Source organism: Melopsittacus undulatus, chromosome 8 (genome assembly GCF_012275295.1).
Source record: "Melopsittacus undulatus isolate bMelUnd1 chromosome 8, bMelUnd1.mat.Z, whole genome shotgun sequence".
Lineage (NCBI taxonomy): Eukaryota > Metazoa > Chordata > Aves > Psittaciformes > Psittaculidae > Melopsittacus > Melopsittacus undulatus.
The window spans coordinates 53151115-53173190 of NC_047534.1; the positions used below are offsets into that span (position 1 = coordinate 53151115).

A 22076-nucleotide genomic window follows, 5' to 3' on the forward strand; every position below is an offset into this window, starting at 1 on the left:
CAGGTCCTTAAAGGATGAAAACATCAAAAGGCCGAGTCCTGAAAACACACTAGAACGGACGTTAAACCCAAATCTATTTGGGATATTTTAAGCACAGCTTCACATTCAAATCTTGCTTCAGCATAAACTTTCCTTAAGCTGAACTTAAGAAACATTGCTCAAACTTGCTTGTTTTTCCCTTAAACCAAATGCTGCTGCCAGAAAGACCTGCCTTTTGGGTCTGTGTGTGTTCAGACTGAAGCAGAACAGAAACCTGCCTCTCACATTTCAAATACGACATCACCTTCACATGGGAAGTGCAGGGGACACCTTCCCTGAGGAGTTATATCTGAGTGGACTTATACCTAATAATCTTATATCTAATTCCAAGGAATTATATATAAGGCAGAAGCTGTTCCCTGTGAGGGTGCTGAGGCGCTGGCACAGGGTGCCCAGAGAAGCTGTGGCTGCCCCATCCCTGGCAGTGTTCAAGGCCAGGTTGGACACAGGGGCTTGGAGCAGCTGCTCCAGTGGAAGGTGTCCCTGCCCATGGAACTGGATGAGCCTCAAGGTCCCTTCTAACCCAAACCAGTCTGGGATTCTATGGGGTTAAAGCCATAGGAAGGAAGCAAGGATCAACCCAGGGAGTGCTTGCAGTGATTTACTCTGGAAGGATGGCTCATGTTAGTTGGGTGTTGTTAGACCATTATGGATCCAGTCCCTGCCCAGCAGCAACTGGTGCCAGTGTCCTTCCCCCATCCCATGCAGTGCTGGGCAGCCAGGATGCTCCTTCCCACTCCCAAAAATGCCCAAACTCGCCGAAACATGGAGCGAGGGTGAGATCAGAGCTATTAATAGAAACAAGCTACTGCAGTATCTGACTGCAGCGCCAGGAGAGAAGCAGTGTATTCTGTGTGTAAAGCAGAACAAAGCGGACAGAGACACAGCACCCTCAGAGCGCATGCTACATGTCCCATAGATATGGGGGGAACCCACATTACCATCTAAACTCAGCTTATTCTCTAGGGAAGATGTCCCCAGGAGCCCGCAGACTTGTCCAGGACCCCATAAAGGAGGTCTCTGAGGGGCAGCTTCCTTGACACCAGTCCTGCATGGCACATCACAAGCATCACCCAGGGGCAGGATGAAGGTATGCTCCTGCCATACTCCTCCATCAATGTGTAGTACACACGTGCAGAGGTGGGGAAGTGGGGTGGTGTGGGGCAGCCTGGAGCAACACTTCATTATCTCTGCTTTAACTCTTACCTCTGCCCTCCCAAAGGTAGGAACCAGGATCTCAGCAGGGATTACTTTGGGGCTAGAATTACATGATGAGTTTAAGCATCACAGTGCAGCTAGTCTGAAGGATGGAGATGCCAGATCAGATGTCACAAGGTGGTCCTCACCTATGGGGGCAGATGTGTGATGACACAGCTCTGGAATGGGATGGAAGCACCGGCGATGGAGCCATCCCTGTATAAAGCAGGCAGGACCGTGCACCACAGCAGCCAGTGTATTTGCAGTGCTTGTGACAAGGGAGGTGTGGGTAAATGCAAACGCAGCCTGGCTCCCTTCTCAGCACACGAGAGAAGAGTAAACAGCAGCTGAGGTTTCCAACCAGCACCACACATGCTGCAGTTCAGCAAAGGGCTGGAGTCATTCCCCGCTAGGAGAAGATTTCCTGCGGTATGAATGGGAACCAAAATTAATCATCCCAGCACCCATTGAAAGGCATCGTGAGGCACTGCACCGTAGGCAACAGATGGAGCTTTAAATGTCACTCACTCATTCATGGCAATGAAACTTTCTGCTGATTACTACGGAGAGCTGAAGACATAATAAGGGTGCAGTGATGCTGGATTTCTATAACCAGCTTGCTTTGATCCTAATCCCTGCCCCGGAAAGATCTATCAGCATTTATTGGAGACCTAGATACGCAGTTTAGTCGTGGTGACAAGAAAGCCAAACCTTGAAGAGCAACCACTTCACCCTCACTTACTCTATCCTAGGTTGCAATTAAAGCCATTCCCCTTGTCCTGTCCCTACATCCCTTGTCCCAAGCCCCTCTCCAGCTTTCCTGCAGCCCCTTTAGGCACTGGAGCTGCTCTAAGGTCTCCCCTCAAGGAGCCGTTTCTGGATCTCAGAAACCATCTGATGGTCCCATCACCTGGAAAACACTTCAGTGCTCCTGAGCAGGGGCTGCAGCAGAGCCCTCATCTCCTGAGCACCATCAGCATTATGTCCTGCCTAGAGGGAAGCCCAGCGCTTCACAAACAGGGCACTGCCAAGCACACACCATGTAATAAGTCCTAAACAAGACTGTGAAGAGTTCATGTCAAAGTGCCTGTGAGGAAGCCACGAAGAACACTTTCATTGCACAGATGTCTCCAAAAGATGAGGCTGTGCAGATAGAGAAGCTCCAAAGGGAGACACTTCAGTTCCACCACTTCCTTCTCATTCATTATCCTACCTCACCTTCAATGACATCTTTCAAAGGAGTCTCTTGGAAGATGCCAGTGCTTTTACTGGAATTAAAGATCATGGAATCAAAAGAGTCAGCCTGGACTACTTCTGACTTTAGACTTCATACAATTGTGGTGAGCACTTCCTTGTGTTCTAGGGGACAGACAACCAAAACCCACATGAGTTTCCACAGGAAAAGGCATCTAAATAAGTAATAATATACAGCATTAGACAAATGAAAAGGGTATCTATCCCTTCTTAAAAGGCATTCCTGGGAATATCATTTCCCCTGCCTCCTTGTTCCAAGCATTATCCAGCAAGTGAACCTCTTTGATCCACCTGTCTCACTGTTGGTACAAGAAACTCCTCACCTTATCAGGTACACAAGGTAAAAAAGGCAGGTTGGAGGAAGCTCTGCTATACTTCTGAAGAGACAAACCCACCCAGATCCCTCTTATGCCTCTTTCTAATCTCATTATGAACTTCATCCAAGGGAAACTGGGACTTCAGAAGAGAGAATTAAACATGGAGCAGACGAAGAAGGAGCCTGAGAGTCTCATCTGAGGTTATAGATGAAACCTCCACATGATGACAAGAAACCCTACCCTGCTGCATCACTGTTAGAGCGAGGCCAGAGGAGGCCATGGAGATGCTGCGAGGGCTGGAGCAGCTCTGCTCTGGAGCCAGGCTGAGAGAGCTGGGCTGGGGCAGCCTGGACAAGAGAAGGCTCCTGAAGGGGAGACCTGAGAGCAGCTCCAGTGCCTAAAGGGGCTGCAGGAAACCTGGAGAGGGGCTTGGGACAAGGGCCTGTAGGGACAGGCCAAGGGGAATGGCTTGAACCTGCCCGAGGGGAGCAGCTTCACAAACCATTGTTGAGCAGCATTTCAGAAGGTATTGCTGCTCACCCAACGCATCCGACACAATCAGGTGCAATTGAAAGGCCCCTGATATTAAGAACAACTTCTGATTATATTAAAACACTGCTTCTATCAATGGTAGATGGAGCACTCTAAAACAGCCATCTCCCACGTTTCACATCATCAACCAAAGGTGGAGCACAAGATGTCTTAATCCTCCTATCCCCAAAGACTGTCCTTCAATAGAGTAAGGAGCACTGCAACCAAAAACTACTGTGCAAAACAGGGGAAATAATAGAACAAGTAGAACATTTTACCTCTTCCCTGCATCCTTATTATATTGGATGAGCTACCCAATTGAAGAACTATGACCGTGACACTCCTGGGCCCCTCCAGGGCTCTGTAGAGAAGATGGAAGAGGATGACAGCCTGCGTTCTCTTACTCTGATGTGTATTGCCAGAGAAACAGCACACCCCTTTTCAAGCAAGGGTGGGTGATGAGGAGGAACACCCACACAACTCCCACTTCCCCTCTTATTTTCCTCATTGTACTTGCTTCACCTTCTCTGTAGCATCCATCACTCTGGAAGACTTGGGAGTATGCTTAGAAAAGTAGAAAGAGCAGCATCAGCTGGATACAGGAGTGAAGAATCAGCTTTATTCTGACCGTGCTACTGGGAACTACCTAACTAAGCAGCAGCCAAGCTGAAGACAACTCATTCACAGCTGTGTAAAATGTGGGTTACATCTCCTCTATGTCTACTATAACCAAAGCAAGAGGTCAGCAAGTCTTCCCTCTCTGTTCTGACGAATAAGGCAATTCTGGTTTATGTTGCTCAAAACCACGAGTCAGTCTTTTAGCCTCAAATTCCATTTAATTCATGCAAAAATGGGGGGTTTACTAAAAGAAACATGGTCATGACATAACTAACTACAAACGACATCGCAGCTAAACCTGACCCTGTCAAAACGCTTCCCAAAGAGCTAGTTTTCTGCTGTGGAACACAAGAAAAGCCAGGAGGGTTTGCTCACCAGGTTCATCAAGGGAAGATGTTTCCTTAAACCAAACCTGTAATAGCAAAGCATCTCCTTTGAAGATACAATGCCCTGCTCCTCAGAGATCTGGATTTCAGCGTGAGCACAGCACCCACCTTCACCACAGGGCGATGAGGGAAGCAAATGAAACCTAAATCACAGCTAAAGAACTTCCAAAGTGGTAAAACCCATCATGAAGAGTGGCAGAGGCTCAGTGCATTCAATACTGCATGGAATTTAAAGGGTAGCATCTAGTGCAAGTTGGGCTGATTAAAGGACAGGATAGACATCAATGAGTTTGGGAACCCATAGCTGAGCTTGACTGGAGTGTGGAAGGGACAGACTCTGCCATCAGGAGCTCCCATTGTGCTTGTGGTCCCCAGTGTGTATTCAAGCAACTCTGCTGCTGGGGCTTGACTGTAGCCTGATTCTTCCCCCAAAAGGATGCTATGACAAGCCCAAAGGTGAGAGACTTTACATATATATATATATATATATATATATATATATATATATATACGGATGTTGATCATATCTGTATCCTTACCTAAACTGACTGACAAAAATGATAAAGGACTTTGGAAAGAACCTGAAGAGGGTTCAGTGATTCAAATATCAAGTCTTAATAGGATATTTGGTTATGAAAGGGAAGAGTAGACAAAAGGCATTCAGAAAACTAGAAGAAAGAGGTAAAAAGGACATCCAGACATGCAGCTGAGGAACAACAATAGGAGGATGAGGCTGAGCATAAAGCAGAACTTGGACCAGCATCTCCCTTGTGAGGTCTGGAGAAGAACTGGTATGAAGCTCCCCATCCATCCACCACCATATGAAGAATGGTGGCAGAAGAGCAGAGGCTGGACGTGAGCACAGAAGGTACCAGCCTGAAGCAGGAAGCACATCTTTGTTGGAACAGACTGTGAATGTTAATGGAAGTTCACCTCTCTCCAGATGAAGGAATGCACAAAGTACCACAAGGATGATGTGGTTCCTCAAGGTTTGTTTCCAGATCCTATCTCTCTTTTTATAGCACCGTGCAATAACTGAAACATGAGGAAAATGGGGCACTCCATTCTTGCATTCACTTCAACATTCCTACACAACAACTTGTCTCAAAGAAGGTATCCAAAGCTGAACAAGATCAGCACTCCCAAACACCCAAAACCTTTCCATACAAACAATACACACTAAATGCCTTCTCCACCAAGCAAATCACATTTTACATTAAGAGTATTTTACCTGTAGGCCACTAACGAAGGACTGTGTGTTCTACACCTCCATCCCTCCCTATTGCCTTTGTAGTGCCATAAGTTTTGTTTCTGAAACACAGTAAATTGTTGGGAACAACATCAGGGAGCTTTTCCCATTTGGAGTAAATACTTCATAGACTGCCTTGTCTTGAATGTCGAGTTCTCTTAATGTGCTAAGGCATTTAAAGCAGTTCTGAATTTAAGCTTGGTTTCGTGGTTTGGGTTTTTTCTTATGGACTACATCTATTCAACAAAACATAAACCCAAAAGATTAAAGGACCCAAGTCAGCCTTGCAAGCAAAGGCAGACCATTTGAAACATTCATAGAACACAAGGGCATGCATGAAGATGCACAGCTCAGCTCTCTTTAGAGCATCATCCTCTGAAAAGACAACTCTTGTTCATAAAACCTAAAACAAGAGAGGGGACATAAAGGGAATTTTGCTTCTAGATAGCTCTGAGAAAAACCTACAGATGCAGTAAGGGGTTTCTAAGCTATGCATTGAAGAGCTGGGACAACTGCAGAGAAAGAGTCCAGTGGCTGGGAGACAGCAGGGAATGAACCACCATAAAGGATGGCGGCTGGATGAGCCCACCTAAACTACAAAGCCACTGGGTTACAACGTGTAAGCACATGCTAAGAGGTAGCATCATGTGCCTGTGAGCTCCAAGCTTGCAACAAGAGGCCTTTCTTTCACTTGGGAGAAGCAAGTTAAATTGAGGCCAAGCTAATTGCCAAGGTGACTTTACAGCAGCCAGGTTCAAGTTGGACACAGGGGCTTGGAGCAAGCTGCTCTAGTGGAAGGTGTCCCTGCCCATGGCAGGCATTGGAACTGGGTGAGCGTTAAGGTCCTTTCCAACCCTACCCAGGCTGGGATTCCATGATTAAAGGCCACAATAACTATGAAGAGAAGCAGTTGATCTTCCCCCTCCCACTTCCCAGCTCTCACCAAATCTCTGGCAAAACACAAGGCACTGACCTAAATGCCTCTGAATGGCACTTAAGACACAGCAGAAAGCCTGGCAAGGTGATCTAATGGCATTTCGGGAGTGACAGCTTGTGTATGCTTGTAGCTGCCACTCAAACCCCAGAGCACACTAAAGTTCTTGTGCCGCCGCAGGCCACAAAGCCAACAACAGCCCCTCTGCTCTCCCAGCTGATGAGCACAAGGGGTCAACCCTCAGAACAGCACTTTGCATTTCCAAATGCCACTGTTTCAGTATCTTTGTATACAGAAAGGTCTAGAGGTTGATAATCTGTGTGCCTGTGTGTCAGACCACTCATCTTAACTACAAAGATAACCAGCGTATCTTCGAGTACGCTAAATCCTGCGTCAGTGTCTCCATACTGAAATAAAGCTGGTTTAAATCACTACAGCCTAATCCTCCCATGATTTAGCCTGCTTTCATTAGCATGTTTCCATTTCACCACTGATGTGCCTCACGTTTGCTTTGCTCAAAGCAGCAGGTTTGAAGTGTAAAGCCCTGCTTTGGGGGGTATCATACAACTCCTCTCTACTGATCCCCAGCTGGGCAGAGCCTGGGAGATGTATTAATGGCTTGCCTACTCATGCATGGTCCAGGAGTGATGCTTGAAAACGGGGAGGGATAAAGCTGTCCCACATCTTCAATGGCTGGGTGGGTTGAGGAGCTCCTGACACATGTCCCCTGTTGATGCTGGATCAACTGGCCAGGGCTTTGAGCAGGATGCACCAGTACAGAGGACTTGGTTACTGGGAGACATGGATGCGGTTCTGTGAGATGAGGCTACAAAGCTACATCTGACCATGGAAAGAGGCAGTTTTACAAGGTCTGTTGTATTAAAGCTGTTTACAGAGAAACCAGATGTAGATAAACCCCATCAAAGGGAGGAAGAAACATGACACAGAAATACCTTACACTTGGATCACCAGTGTGTGTTTAGAGCATGCAAAATTCAAGGCTGGGTTGGAAAGGGCTTGGAGCATCCTTTTCTAGTGGAAGGTGTCCCTGGCCATGGCAGGGGTTTGGAACTGGATGAGCTTTAAGCTCCCTTCCAACCCAAACCAGGCTGTGATTCTATGCTTTTTGGCCTTACCCAAACTTTGACTTCCTTATGTATTCCTTACTGTTCATAAATGCCATCTCAGTGTTTTTAGGTGACCGTACATTTGTCTGTACTGTATGTTTCTGGTGAGCAAACCTAGTTTACAGCTCACCTGGTTTGCCATCTGCCTTGATTTATGCTTAAGGACAGTGTTGCTCCTGAAATCCCTGCTATCATACGCAATGGTGAAAGATGTAAACCAGCAGCAGCTTCATTTTGTATCATCCCACTGCAGACAGTCATGGTGAATGGAATGAAGTATCATCACAAGCTTGAACAAGAAATGTACAAAGGCATTTAGAGGTATTTGTCCTTCATTCCCATCAGCCCCCCCAAACTTCCATAGAAACACCTTTTCAAGCTTAGAATCATGGTGTGCTTGGAAATACTGGTCCTGGGCTGTAAGTAAAAGCAGACACCGATTTGGCTCACCCTGAACTCAACACTTCTGCCTACTGATGCGGGCACGGACATGAACCAAGCGAGGGCACAGAGGTAGCTTTGGACAAAGCCTATGTAATACTTTGGCAATGCTCTACAATGACAAATAAACCCCAAGAAGCAGTTACTCAACCAAACCAGACTGAAATCCTTTCTGAAGATTCCCACTATACGCATCTGTTCCCTGTATTTGCTTCCAGTTATAGTAACCTGCTTCCTCCACATCTTTAAAACGAGAACCAAAGGTACCTCTCCATCACTATAAGTAAGCCTTCTAAAGGCAGTTCCATGTTTATTGCTTCAAGTCACATCAGAACACATGTACTGGAGCAGAATTCCTGTGCAGCCACATGCCACTGCATGCTATGAAACTAAACCTGTGGTGAGAGAGATGCCTCATCTCATTGTGAGCCCATCTCAGATGCTTGAAGAAGCTTTTCCAGCCATACTGGCACATGTAAGACTAAATGTCTGCCGCTTATGAAAAGGAATGTCTTAAAATTAGTGTGTGCATTAAGATCTGGTTTACAATAGCTTAAAGGAAAGTTCAGTTTCATATAAAACACTTTGCTCTTCCAGACCCAGGAGTTCTAAAGATGTTCATAGCTAAAGCAGAAAGGGAAGGCACTGAAACTCAGGAGTGCTGGACTTGTGCACAGCCTTAACACAGCACCTGGCTGCTGGGAAGAGCTTTAACAATGACCCAGCATATCCCACTTGTGGGAGGCAACCACAACTCTTCCAGATGCTCATTACCTGGGAAAGACAGATCACAGAATGGCTTTCATTGCTGTTGTCAGCATCCTGAGGGCACTGATGGAGAACAGAACTGAGTACAACACACAGAGACAACAGAATGCTTGCACAGCAGATGCTCAGTACCCAGCCAGCTGCAAACAACTTAAATGCTTCAATCACAGAATCCCAGCCTGGTTTGGGTTTGAAGGGACCTTAAAGCTCATCCAGCTCCAACCCCTGCCACAGGCAGGGACACCTTCCACTGGAGCAGGGTGCTCCAAGCCCCTGTGTCTAACCTGGCCTTGAACACTGCCAGGGATGGGGCAGCCACAGCTTCTCTGGGCACCCTGTGCCAGCGCCTCAGCACCCTCACAGGGAAGAGCTTCTGCCTAAGGGCTGCTCCATCCAGTGTCCCCCAGCCTGTAGCAGTGCTTCTGACTGCCCCAACCCCGGGGCAGGTCCTTGCACTTGGCCCTCAGATAACATGATACCCCTAACATTACAGCTCTCCTTTGCCCAACAGGACTGACAGGGGCAGGCAACAAGGCAGAAACCCACTATAACCACATTATAGATGGTGGTGAATTCATTAACAAGGTGACACCTTTAAGAAGGGTTTAACCTCCATCATCATCATCTATGCTGCACTTAGACATGTTCTCAATACTCTCTGACAGTTATATGCACCGAGAGATGCACAGCTTAGTCTTCTGGATGTAAAGTAGTGCTTAGATATAAAATAGCAGCTAACAGTGTAATTCAAAGGTGCAAAATAATACTATGCATTATAGAACAGCTACTTAGAAGTTGAAATCTTTGTCATATGCAAGATCTTATTTTATGGGATAAAGAGTAAAGAGCATTTTAAACTGCACACCAACTAACATCTAACGTGCTCCAAGTCTGTCTGAAAACCTTGATTAAAGCTGCTTTAAAAGGACCAGAATTAATCCTCTGGTGATCTTCACCTCTGTCATTCTTACTCATGTGTCCCCTCCTGCACATCACTCAAAAGTGCTCTTTCTCTCGTGCAACAGCTCTAAGGTGTAAGCTCCTGCCCCTAATGCTGCATCAGCACTTGGATTAGTGCATTTACCACATAGCCAAACCTCTACACTGAGGCTCAAATCCCTAAGAGAAAACCAGGAAACAGCACAGAAAGAGCTATTGCTTGGCAGAAGTGACCATTTCCAAGCTTTAGGAGCTCAGTGGGGTTCAATGATGCACAGAGAGGAGTTAGCCAAGTGACCGCATTGTCTGCTTCTCTCCTTGATGTGGCAGGGCAGGAAGGCTTTGCCAAGCCAGCAAAGAGCAGCACAACTTCAAAGCTCCCCAGCTCTGTGCAAAAGAGCACAGTTAGTGATGAAATTGGATTCGTGTAAAGAGAAAACGGAGTTTATCCAACAAATGTGTCCTTCAATAGGAGTAAACCACGGGTTTGACCCTGAAAATGTACAACTGGCATCCCGAAGAGACTGCCTGGGGAAGGGGGGACGGTGTTTTTAATGAAGTTCCCCTAAAATCCCCCCTCCTTCTGCAGATTAGGAGCAGCTTTGTTTGTCTGTGCCTACCTGAAATGGCTTTCAAGGCTGTTGTCAGCAACCTGAGGGCAGTGAAGGAGAACGCAATCAAGTACAATACATAGCGAGGCAAGACAACGCTTGCACAGCACATACTCAGTACCCAGCCAGCTGCAAAGAACTCAAAATGCTTCAGTCACAGCATCCCAGCCTGGTTTGGGTTGGAAGGGAGCTTAAAGCTCAGCCAGTCCCAATCCCCCAAGTGGGGACTATGCTCCTGGATGGCTCCTGGTACATGGAGCTTGAAGGCTTTGAATGGAAAGCAAGCAACACAGCTGAGACAGCTCTTCCCCAGGACACAAAAGGAGCAGGGACGATGGCATTGTCAGCTTTGTGCCCAATCCCACACATGAACCAGCAAAGGGAAACTGGGTTCCCATTCAGGCTCCCTTTGCTGTTCCCTCATGCCCATGAGAGCACCAGGTCTGCAGAAGGCTGCAGATCCCAAGGAAGCCCATGTTCTCCTCACTGCCGATCCATTCAGGCAAACTTCCTGCTGAGCTGTCATCTGTGGGAGCAGCACTTGGTGGGAAGCAGGTCAGGCAGGCACCCCCGTAGCACTCTGTGCCCCTTTCCCACAGCCCTAAATGCTGCTGCTATAAAAAGAAGGGCATAGCTGGGAAAAGAAACTGATATAGCACAAGGAGTGAAACAAAGGCAGGAACAGGAACCCATCAGGCACCCAACCTTGCAAACGTTATGCATCGTACAAGGTGCTGAGCACAATGCTGTGATTAAAGTCATAATCTCCAAGTCAATATCCACCAAGATGCTCTGGGAAGGCAGAACAGCATCTGCACAACTGCGATACATGGGGCAGCAGCAGAAGCCTTTTCCTAAGATCTAACCTAAATCCTACTGCTCAAAAGAAGCATAAGCAGCAGGTCAAAGGAGGGGATCCTGCCCCTCTGCTCTGGTGAGACCCCCCTTGCAGCACTGTGTGCAGTGCTGGTGGCCTCAGCATAAGAAGCACATGGAGCTGTTGGAGCAAGTCCAGAGGAGGCCACGAGGATGAGCAGGGGCTGGAGCAGCTCCTATATGGAGCCAGGCTGAGAACATTGGGGCTGTTCAGCCTGGAGAAGAGAAGCTGCGTGGAGACCTCAGAGCAGTTTCCAGTGTCTGAAGGGGGCTACAAGGATGCAGAGAGGGGCTCTTCATCAGGGACTGCAGTGATAGGACAAGGGGTGATGGGTTCAGGCTGAAACAGGGGAAGTTCCAACAGGGGTTGGAACTGGATGAGCTTTAAGGTCCTTTCCAACACAAATCATTCCATGAAGACAAACTATCCCTACAGTCCCTGATGAAGAGCCCCTCTCCAGCATCCTTGTAGTTCCCTTCAGACGCTGCTCTGAGGTCTCCACACCTCCTAAGACTATAGGAACGAGTCCTTGCTTCCACGCTCCCTCATCCTGCAAGCCCTGCAATATCAGCACGACACCTAAAGGGTCCTGATCTGCTTTCTCTCAGCCACATCCCTTTACCTTCACAACCAAATATCCCTATCCTCACTAGTTCCCTTGCTCTGCTCAGTTGACTCCTCCTGCTGTTACCATGTCAGGACCCTGGTGAGACACTGACCACGGACCCACAACCCACCTGCAACAGTCAGACAACAGCGCTATCACTGAACATGGTGCTTGTCTACTTACCCTGCTACAGTCAAGCACAGAGCCTTGGTTGACACAGGCTAGCATGAGGCAGCCCTGCCCATGGCAGGGGTTTGGAAGTGGAGGATCTTAAGGTCCTTTCCAACCCAAACCATTCTGGGAGGCTGTGCAACCAGCCAACTTACATCACCCCTCCGGTCTAAGACTGCAATGAAAGCTTTTGGCAGCATTTCCAACAGGCTCCTCGGGAATGGCACCGCTGAGGTGCTATCGTTTCCCAAGTGCAAAATGAACTCGAAACCCCCCCCCTCAAAACTGAGGCTGTCCAGCCCTCCCCCAGAACGTGTGAACAACCCAAAGCTGCTAATTTCATTCATGACAGATTGCTCCTGCCCTCAACTGGAGGTATTTCAGCCTACCCAGCAAAATGGAATGGAAATCACTCAATCAGAACACGGGTAATGCTGCCTTCGCAGGTACATTAGCAAGTAGATAGGCTTGCTTTGACTAGTTTTGCATGATATATTCCTTTCCTAATACATTATACAGGCATCAAATGTTAAAGGAAGTATAGCAGAAAATAACCTGGGCTGAGCTTTTCCTAATAAAACCATTTCCCCAAATATTGAAAGCACAAAGAGAAGCTCCTATTATATTCAACAGAAAAATACTTGAAAGCTTAAGGCAGGTTTGGAATAGTAAAATATAGAGAATAAAGGTTTTCCCTCCATCAATACCTTATTGTAACAGCTTAAGCTACTTGGAGAAGAGCTTGAGTAATAGCCTGTATTCATTTGCTCAAGAGAAACCAGATCAGTGCCCTTAGTGACAATCAAAGCCTTCTGGGTGTCACTTTACTGATGCACATGATACCCTGTGAACACAGGATCTTCAAGGCCTTCATTAATATCATTACAGCCTATGAGCAGGCCTACAGACGTGTCAAGTGAAGCGAGTTTTGACCCAAATTCCACCCATGGTTTGGGACCAGTTCCTCTGGCCAGGGGAGAAGGTCACTCACTGGATTTCATTTGAAACTTGGAAATCAATCCCCCATATAGAATTCATTAGCAAGAAGTGTAACAGCTTGAAAAATACGTGGCAAAAGTAGCATTAAGAGGTGCCATACATTTATTCTCTATATTACAATTCCAGTTCCGAGCCAACGATTCCAACACCTTTTATTAAATCATAAAAACTTGAGACCCACTTATAATGAAATCTCTAATCAAATATGAATGAATCATCGGAGATGAAACAATTCCATGAACAAAAACCAGATGGAAAAGTAGTAAGGAACAGAGTGGTTTAAATCACACGATGTAAAGTGAAGCCAAAGAAGCAGATATTTAATCCTAAGCAGTCGTTTCAAGTTAAAAGGAGACACCAGCCGAAGGCAGACCTCAAATCAAGCCATTAAAGGGGGAAGTGCCAAGCCAGCACCAACCATAAACTTGCATGAGATAGGTTTAGTGTGGATGAACTTACTCTTGTATCCAAGGCACAGAAAATGCTGGTTTCACATCAGCTTGGTGGCGACAGGAATTAGGTGAGGATGGAGAAGGAAAACCCTGTGCGGTCCCTCCTTGAGAGTTCATGATGTAGGAAAGCATGAGCATGCAGAAGGAAACCATGCTGGTACAGCTGAAGTAAAACCACACAGTCCAGCTCTTCAAAGACCCTCCTTGTTGAAGGCAACATCCCATCTTTCAAGGCCTCCGTGCTTCAGAAGCCAAACCAAAGTTCAACCATAACACATCATCAGCTGAGCGCGTCAGTGTTGCTAGGGCTGTCTGGCTGAAAGTACCTTGGTTACAGCTTTTATCCATACACTTGGTGACTTGTGTCTCAGCCTCAGTCATTTTTGGGTTTGAAGCAGGGTTTTTTTGGGAGTAGGGTAGGGAAATAGTGGGGAAAAGGTGATGAAAAGGGAGAGGAAAAGTCTACTTAACCAACCGAGGGCAATGTTCCAGGGCAGCATCTGGAGAGCGCTGCAGGATTTTAGGCATCACTGCACAAGCCATTCACCTGATATTCCCTCCACTGCTCAAAGACAAAGTAGAGCCAAATATAGCCCTGGAAATCAATAGACACTGGGAAAGAGCCTCTAGGATGCTGACAAATGCATCTTGTGTCGGAAGAGGAATCCCTAAAATCCTAGGAACAGAGCTGGCTACAGAGCACGGACCTGTGGTATCTATTTCCCCTTTAGCAAGAAACTACCCCAGGTGAATGCAGGCATAAAGCTCTCTGGGTTGCTCCATGATACAGGGAACATCAACAAAGGGAATGTGGACCAAAAGCAAACACGCTGCTAAAGGAACAGTCCTCACTGTATCCAAAGGCTCTCCCCTCCATCAGCTGCTTATAGAGAAAAGCAAAGCACAGAACAACCTGTCCTTTGGTAGGGAATCAGTAAGGTATCTGCTAAGCAAATCCAGTGCACTATATCGTTTATCAGTGTGAATTAATAAACCAAACAAGGTGAGGGAAGAATAAAGCATAGCAAGTTGGGCCTTGCAGTGAAGCAAACTTCCCTGCCGCTTGCCTTTCATCTAAGGAAACAGCTCTGTATTCCAGTGCTTAAGATGTAAGTGCTGCTTTCAGCTCTGAAGAGAAACAAGTTGTTAATAATTCATCCCACCTCCTCTGTTTAATATCCATTTTCTTGTGGGTTAGGAAGGCGGTGACAGCTAAACATTTTTGCTGAGGCAAAACACACCAAGGCACAGTCTATGAGCTGCAGGCTCCTGCTCTTCCCATCCCACGGGATCAGGACATCCATGTTCTGGGTAGAAAACCCCATCCTGCAAGAGAAGTGGTTTCATTCCTTGCAGGACACAGATGCTGAAGTTCAGGCAAGAGATGCTTGGAGCCAGGCTGAGACAAGAGAAGGCTCCTGAAGGGGAGACCTGAGAGCAGCTCCAGTGCCTAAAGGGGCTGCAGGAAACCTGGAGAGGGGCTTGGGACAAGGGCCTGTAGGGACAGGACAAGGGGAATGGCTTGAACCTGCCAGAACAGGGGAGACTGAGATGAGAAGCTCCTTTCCAACCCAAACCAGTCTGGGATTCTATGGTACCTCTTGCTTATATTCCCATACATGCACACAACCCTGCAAGGCACACGTGCTGATGGAGAGCTCGATTATCCTATGAACATGACTTTGGGTGCATTAGTCCAACAAAGAGCTCCGGAAGCTTGAACTTCCCCACTGCTCCGCATGGAGCTGCCCAGAACCTTTAGATGTGGTAATTCCCTCCCCTGTCCTGCGTAAAGAACCCCACATTTGCTGACCACACTCTGCAAAGGGCTTTTTAGTAAAGCACAACAATACAGCAAATCTGAAGACTGAAGTGGTGGGCAAAGCTCTCCTTGCTGAGCAATAGGCTGCAAGGGTGACCTTTAGCAGCATCTATAGCTGGGCAAACATGTCCTGTTGTCACTGCATGGGCTGCATCCTGAACACCCAGCTCTGAGTGTTATATCAAATAATACCCATTGCTTAGCGCAGGTTAACTGGATTTTAACCACCAATGCTTACTATTGATAACTTAGGGGTTTGGGTAGCTGTGTGTGTGTCCCCCTGGGAGAATAGCTCAGGGTATCTATGCTATTAAAGGATAAGCCTTCCTATGTGTGAACTACACTTGTGGAGCATGATAAAACTATACTGTCCCTGCACTAACACATCCTGTGTGAACAAGGAGGCGTGGACCCATGGGGAGTCCCAGTCGTGGCCCATGGGCCAGCAATGTGAACCTGCTTCAAAGCCCCACTGCACCACGCTGCTTTGGTACCTTTCTGAAGGAGCTTTTTGAAGCAGAGACACTATAGAAAGCAGAGAAGGATGTGAAAACACAGTGCAGGGAGAGGGCATCCCCTTCCTTTGAAAGGGTAAATGAACAAAGGCATGGGATTCTGCTCTGTTAGACCAACCGGGCTACCACTCCTCCCTCTTGGGAACAGGGATTAATCTCTGGTTTCAAAAGCCTGTAAAATCATGTAACAATATTAGTCCAGAGGCTCTTGCAAACCATTTATTCATACATACATCAACATCTTCTTTCTTCAAATGAATGTGGCACTGAGACTGGATAATTAAGCCCAGGAAGAAGAAGAAAAGGCAGAGAACTGCAGGCTCATACATAATCCTCTGGTCGTCCCTGCCACACCGCCCTTGCTATTGCCACTGGCACATCCAGAAGAGACATTTTGGGCAGCTTAACATAGAAGATGCAGTCTGATTGCTGACTGATGGAGCTGAGCAGGAGCAGCTTGTGCCCAGGCATCCAAGAAGCCACCAGCATCCTGGCCTGAATCAGCACCAGTGCGGCAGCAGGACCAGGGCAGGGATTGAGCCCCTGTGCTGGGCACTGGTGAGGCTGCACCTCGAATCCTGGGTTCATTCCTGGGCCATTCACTCCAAGAGAGACATTGAGGGGCTGGAGCAGGACCAGAGAAGGGCAATGGAGCTGATGCAGGGCCTGGAGCACAAGAGAGATGGGGAACGGCTGAGGGACCTGGGGGGGTCAGATGGAGAAGAGAAGGCTCAGGGGGCACCTGATGGCTCCCTACAAGTGCCTGAGAGGAGGATGGAGCCAGGAGGGGCTGGGCTCTGCTCCCAAGGAACAAGGGATGGGACAAGAGGAAACGGCCTCAAGCTGCACCAGGGCAGCTTTAGATGGAGCTGAGGAACAATTCCTGCCCCACAGGGTGCTCAGGCATTGGAACAGGCTGCCCAGGGCAGGGCTGCAGGCACCAGCCCTGCAAGTGTTCACACAGCGTGGAGACGAGGCCTCAGTGCCATGGGGCAGTGGTGGCCTTGGCAGTGCTGGGAATGGTTGCACTGGATGAGCTTATAGGGCTTTTCCAGCTTAGTTGGTTCTATGATGCTGTGATCACCAGCACCACTAAGACATATCAAGCCCCTGTTGCTCTAGAAACTGCTCAGCAGCAGCCACGCCAGTGCTTTAACTCCCTGGTCCATAAGGCTCTGCAGGACACTACTATCACCCTCAAAAACCTGTCCTAAAACCTCCACTGATCACTGGTCTAACACAGGCATATCTGCAGTATATGAAACACAGCTTACACAAAGGGAAACTCATTCTACAAAGCACGCTAAATGAAGACCTATGTGATGAGTCTCAAGGATGCTATCAACAGCACACACCTGTTTATTAGATACTAGGCTAGTATCTAATGAACTAGGCTGCTTATTAGTTACTAGATATTAGATTACCTACAAAATATCTGGTTCTCTACATAACCAAGGTCTTTTAGACTGGCCCAATAGCTTTACTCTAGTGAAACTTGAAACATCTCTCAGTTAAAACTCATAGGAAGAAAGAGTGAGAGGCCAAGAGAGCTCTGTCCATCCCTCCTTACATAGGAATCAGTCCCCTTATGCAGACAGCAGCGAAGTTCAGTGCTATAAAGAAGAAAACCATTCCAAAATACCCAAACTTGTGGGACAATTCCCATCCTTGCCATCCATCCAAACCAGGCACTGCCACCTCCGTGTTCCCTTAGCTGAGAAGCTTTCCCTCCTGCTAATCACAGCTTCTTAATCATGGAGCGATTCCTCCCTGTGCCACGAAGTAAGATGAAATGTGTAATCCTCGCTCTGAAGATCTCCAAATTCAGCAAGGAAAGGTTAAGGCCAAGCAAGGTTGCACAATAACCTCAGTGATTTATTCCCTTCCCTCCCACGAGCCAAAGATGCAGGAACGTTCTGAAGCCGGAATAAGAGAAAGCAACACTATCCAACAGATAGGATATTCCTGGGCAAGATGTGGGTTGGTGCCTTGGTTTACTTCTACAGGCAACTAAGACAGTCAGAAACTCCAATTGGGATACATTTTTGGACAGAGAAAATGCTTCCCTTCCTCGGATTAATCCTTAATTTATGGCAAAAGAAGACAGAAATGTTTAGGGCTTGGGTATCGGACATTCCTTTCTCACCTTTTTACACTGACGAACAAGGGTTAAAGCTCTTCCACACATGGTTCATGGTGAAGAGAAACTGTTTTGGGTTCCTACAAACACACCACAATGATTTTATCACAGAAAGGGTTGGGTTGAAGGGACCTTAAAGCTCATCCAGTTCAACCCCTGTCACAGGCAGGGACACCTTCCACTAGAGCAGGGTGCTCCAAGCCCCTGTGTCCAACCTGGCTGCAGATCTGAGGATGACTGTACATTGTCCACACTAGTGCTATAAATCAGTCACTTTACCATGGCCAGGATGGGATAAGGATTTAAACAGAATATCCCAGGCTATGATGAAGCAATTTCCTTAAGCTGTTTTTCACCACCATTATCTCAGCCATGCCTGAGACCTGGACCAACACCCCACAAACCCACACATAACTTGTTTTTCCAGAGCAAGACTTGGTCATGTTTCACCTTTCTTCTTTCCAAAGGATGTGCAGCAAACTCCTAAAGGTAATATGATAAAACCCAGACATGGCAATGGTTTTCCCAAGTGGGTAACTCCCACAACCTGACAGCAGCTTGTAACAGGCATTTCAAAGACCCATCAGGGTATGTAAGTAGAGGCTGGCACGACACTTGAAAGCCAACTGAGGAGCCACTTCCAAGCCAAATGACATTTGCTTGCATTTACAAACATGCTGAAACGTCTTTTGGCCAAACAGCTTTTATACCCTCCTCTGCTAATCCAAAGAGGAGATGGACATCTCCAGCCTGTGCATGCACTGCAGGGCTGAAAAGATTGCCCCCAAATACAGCAGAAACTGAGCAAACGTAGGGTCCTGAGTGACAAAAGGAACTGCACAACTCCCACCCAGAGCCAATGCTGCTCCTTGGATAAGGTCTCACTTCCATTCCCAGCCAGTCCTACCCTTCGCCCATTACAAGCACAACCAGCCTGAGCTTTCCAGTGGGACACAGGAATTCCCATGGCTCAAGGACTGGCAGAAGACATCGGACACAGATGTTGCTGCCTCTCATCACAGAATCACAAAGTGGTTTGGGTTGAAGGGATCTGAGAGCTCACCCAGTTCCAACCCATCACCCCTTGTCCTATTGTTACAGCCCCTGATGAAGAGCCCCTCTCTTCACCCAGGGACAAATAGAACCCTGAACTTTACCATCAGGTTACCTGAGTTGTTAACCAGCATCAGCCTTTGCCCTAAAACACCTCAGAAGGAAACATTAAACACAAGAAACAAAAAGCAAATGGGTTCCAGAAAGCCCAACCAGAACCACAACGGGAAAAGATGAAACCCCATCACATGCACTATTCACAATAGTGGCCATTGATCTCCTGATAGAAAAGAGCTGCCTCCTCTTCTACAGAGCTACAAACGCATGTAAGCACGTGGATGTGAAAGGGGGACTCCAACACTTAAAGCTGAGCTGTGGTACCTTCAGTAGACTTAAAATGAGAACCTCTCTTAGGGTCAGGAAAACAGAACCTCCCCTACCTGACAGACACGTTTTGGAGCACACAAAGCAGGGAAGAGAGGTTTCTCAGCATCCAAAGCCAAACACTTAAGCCTTGTTAAATGAGGATCTCTTCCTTTCCCCCCCATCAACACAATCAGTGTCCCTCCTTCAAAGCTTCCTTCCCCAGATACACATTGAAGTCCACAAAAACCTAGGTTGGGTCACAGCCCATCTTCTTTCCCCCTCCCTATAATCAACTGAAGTTGTTTTGAATAAGCTTCATCTACATCTTTCCAACTTGCACTACCAGAAGCACTTAGATCTCCTGGGAGATCTCTTCCTTAATATCTAAGGACCTGAGGGCATTTTGGAAGGCAACACAGAAGAGAAAGTTGGGGTTTTGGAAGCTTCTACCTGGAAAGTAGACGACGCTTGATATAGCCTATCATTCCTAGCGTAAAGCTCTTTGTTTGAACCTGGAAACAAAGCCCTTTAGGAAGAGAGAACAGGGAAAACACAGAAGACAGCAGCAGATTGCTTTCTGTGGCATTTTATGTACTGTGACCAAAAGGCTGGATTTCTAGCATTCCAAGTGCTGCAGTTTTGAGCTGGAAGACCTCTCTCAGCTCCATAAGGATGAACAGTGGCTGCTGTGCTTGCTTCCTACCAGAACAAGCTGGATCATATGAAGAGGCAAGCAAAGCAAATAGCCCAGAGCCCAGCACAATACACTTTGATCAGCCTGTATTTGCCTCATCATTTCAACACAAGAGTTCCCCTTAAGGGGAGCAGCAATTCAAAACCCTCCTTTGCTACACAGTGCTCCTTTTAGGCTGCAAAAGGACTCAGAAGGTTCTGCTTTCTTCTGCTGTCCTCTCCTTTCCACGTTAAACCCAAGCAGTTCCAACCAGGTTGAACCCTCCTTAGCCCCCTGCCAAGCTGTTTAAGACTCCTCAAGGCTGCTCCATCCTCCCTCGACTCCCAAGTCCCACTCACCCAGCCTGGGAAAGTAAATGCGTGCAAGTCCTAACACACTTGGTTGCAGCGTTTGGCATTTGCATTGTGCTTTCCCCACTTGCAAGAGAGAGCTGAGGAACATTTTCCTGCATTCCCAGAATAGGAACAACATTTAATAAGAGTTTCTTCTTACCAGAGCTAGGCATGTGGTTCACTCTAGGTGGATTCAACAGCTCGACTGGCTGGTCTCTGCCAGAAAGCCCATCTGGAAAGAGAGAGAAAATAAAGTGAAATCACATCAAGGCTATTTTTAGCTATTGCAAGGATTAGAAACCATAAAAATCACTAACCAATTATCAATGTAAAACAGAGACACAAGTAGCACAAATCAATAGAAACAAGAGCACGAACAGGACAGCTTACAATGTAACAACTGCGTATAGTAAAGCATGAAATCAAAGCTACCGTAACCCAAATTACACTCAGGTTTTCCTGGCCTGTAAACTGTTCCTGATCCCCATCCCCAAGGCTTATGAACCTTACCATACAATAACTACACTGCAACTCATCCCTCTTGCTTGAAGAGCTGAGTGAGTTAAGACAGAGAGGCAGCCCTGTGAAGCAGGGTTGAAGAATGGCTGTAATATGGCAGGGAGATGTTAAGGAAACCTGACAAATCACTGCAGGAGATTAAAATGCAGAGACATGCATAACAAGCCCCGTTTTGCATAAGTTTGGATTTCAGAAAGGCATTAAAAACATACTTTGTAAATGATATGCAGAAATCCATCTTGCTGAAGCAGTTCTCCATTTAAAAGATTTCAAAGATGGTATCTTGTATGCAGGTAGAGTTAAAACAGACGAACACCATAGCTGCTGCTGGAGACTGCCCGACCAGATTTTCTAGTCCCCCATTCCCTTCCCAGCCTGCACCCCCCACACACAATCAAAGTGGAAGCAAAAGAAAGCAGCTAAATGATGTTTTCAGTGCTTCAGTTGTGAAGATAGAAACCTTCTCTCAAACCCATTTGGAAATCTCTCCACCTTTGCCTGTTCAGTCTCACTTGTTCTTCTCTAACGCCTTTCCACACGCACAGATAGGATCAAGCCAAACCCTGTCTGGAGACATCAAAGAAGCCACCCCATCTCTTCCCAGACAAAGCAAAGGATTATAACAATGTGAAGATGGCAGTGGAACATGTAAAACGTACCAAAAACCATCCCCATCACACTTATTTTCTGCCTTCCAGCTTTGGGGAGAGAAAGCCTACTTGACTCTCCATCACTTGTCTCCATTGACCTTACCCAAGGATCAGTGCAGCCTTAACAACAAAGCCTTAAAATGATAACTACATTGAGTTCTCCTTCTCAAACAAGTAATTTAGTTTATTCACTTTATAATTTGGGGGGCTTTTGCTTTGTTACTTCCAGGCTTTGATGTACCAGAGTGGCCAACCTGCAGTGGTGGGATGACACTTGGCACCAGCAGCAGCTAATGATAGTAAATGAGGAGGGAACTGGATTGAAGTAATAGAGCAAGACACCAGCACTTAAATATCATCAGTTCCTCAGCAAACTGCATCCCTACTTGCTGCTGAAGCTTCACTGTTCCTGTGCTGGACACACCAGCATGGTCCAGGGACCAGGAGCACCCACGGAGAAGGAGCTCC

At 47.0% G+C, this 22076-nt stretch overlaps 1 protein-coding gene across 6 annotated transcripts in view; it reads right to left on the reverse strand.

Moving 5' to 3' along the window:
- HDAC4 (histone deacetylase 4) overlaps window positions 1–22076 on the reverse strand; it is a 205378-nt gene that overhangs the window by 107630 nt on the left and 75672 nt on the right. For 5 of the 6 annotated variants that reach the window (XM_034065128.1, XM_034065131.1, XM_034065129.1 and 2 more), the window contains exon 3: window positions 20600–20671. In XM_034065128.1, coding sequence (XP_033921019.1) covers window positions 20600–20671 — 72 coding nt within the window. Of the gene's footprint in view, window positions 1–20599; window positions 20672–20949; window positions 21028–22076 lie in introns of those variants that run through there. The other variant, XM_034065132.1, reaches the window with a different exon arrangement.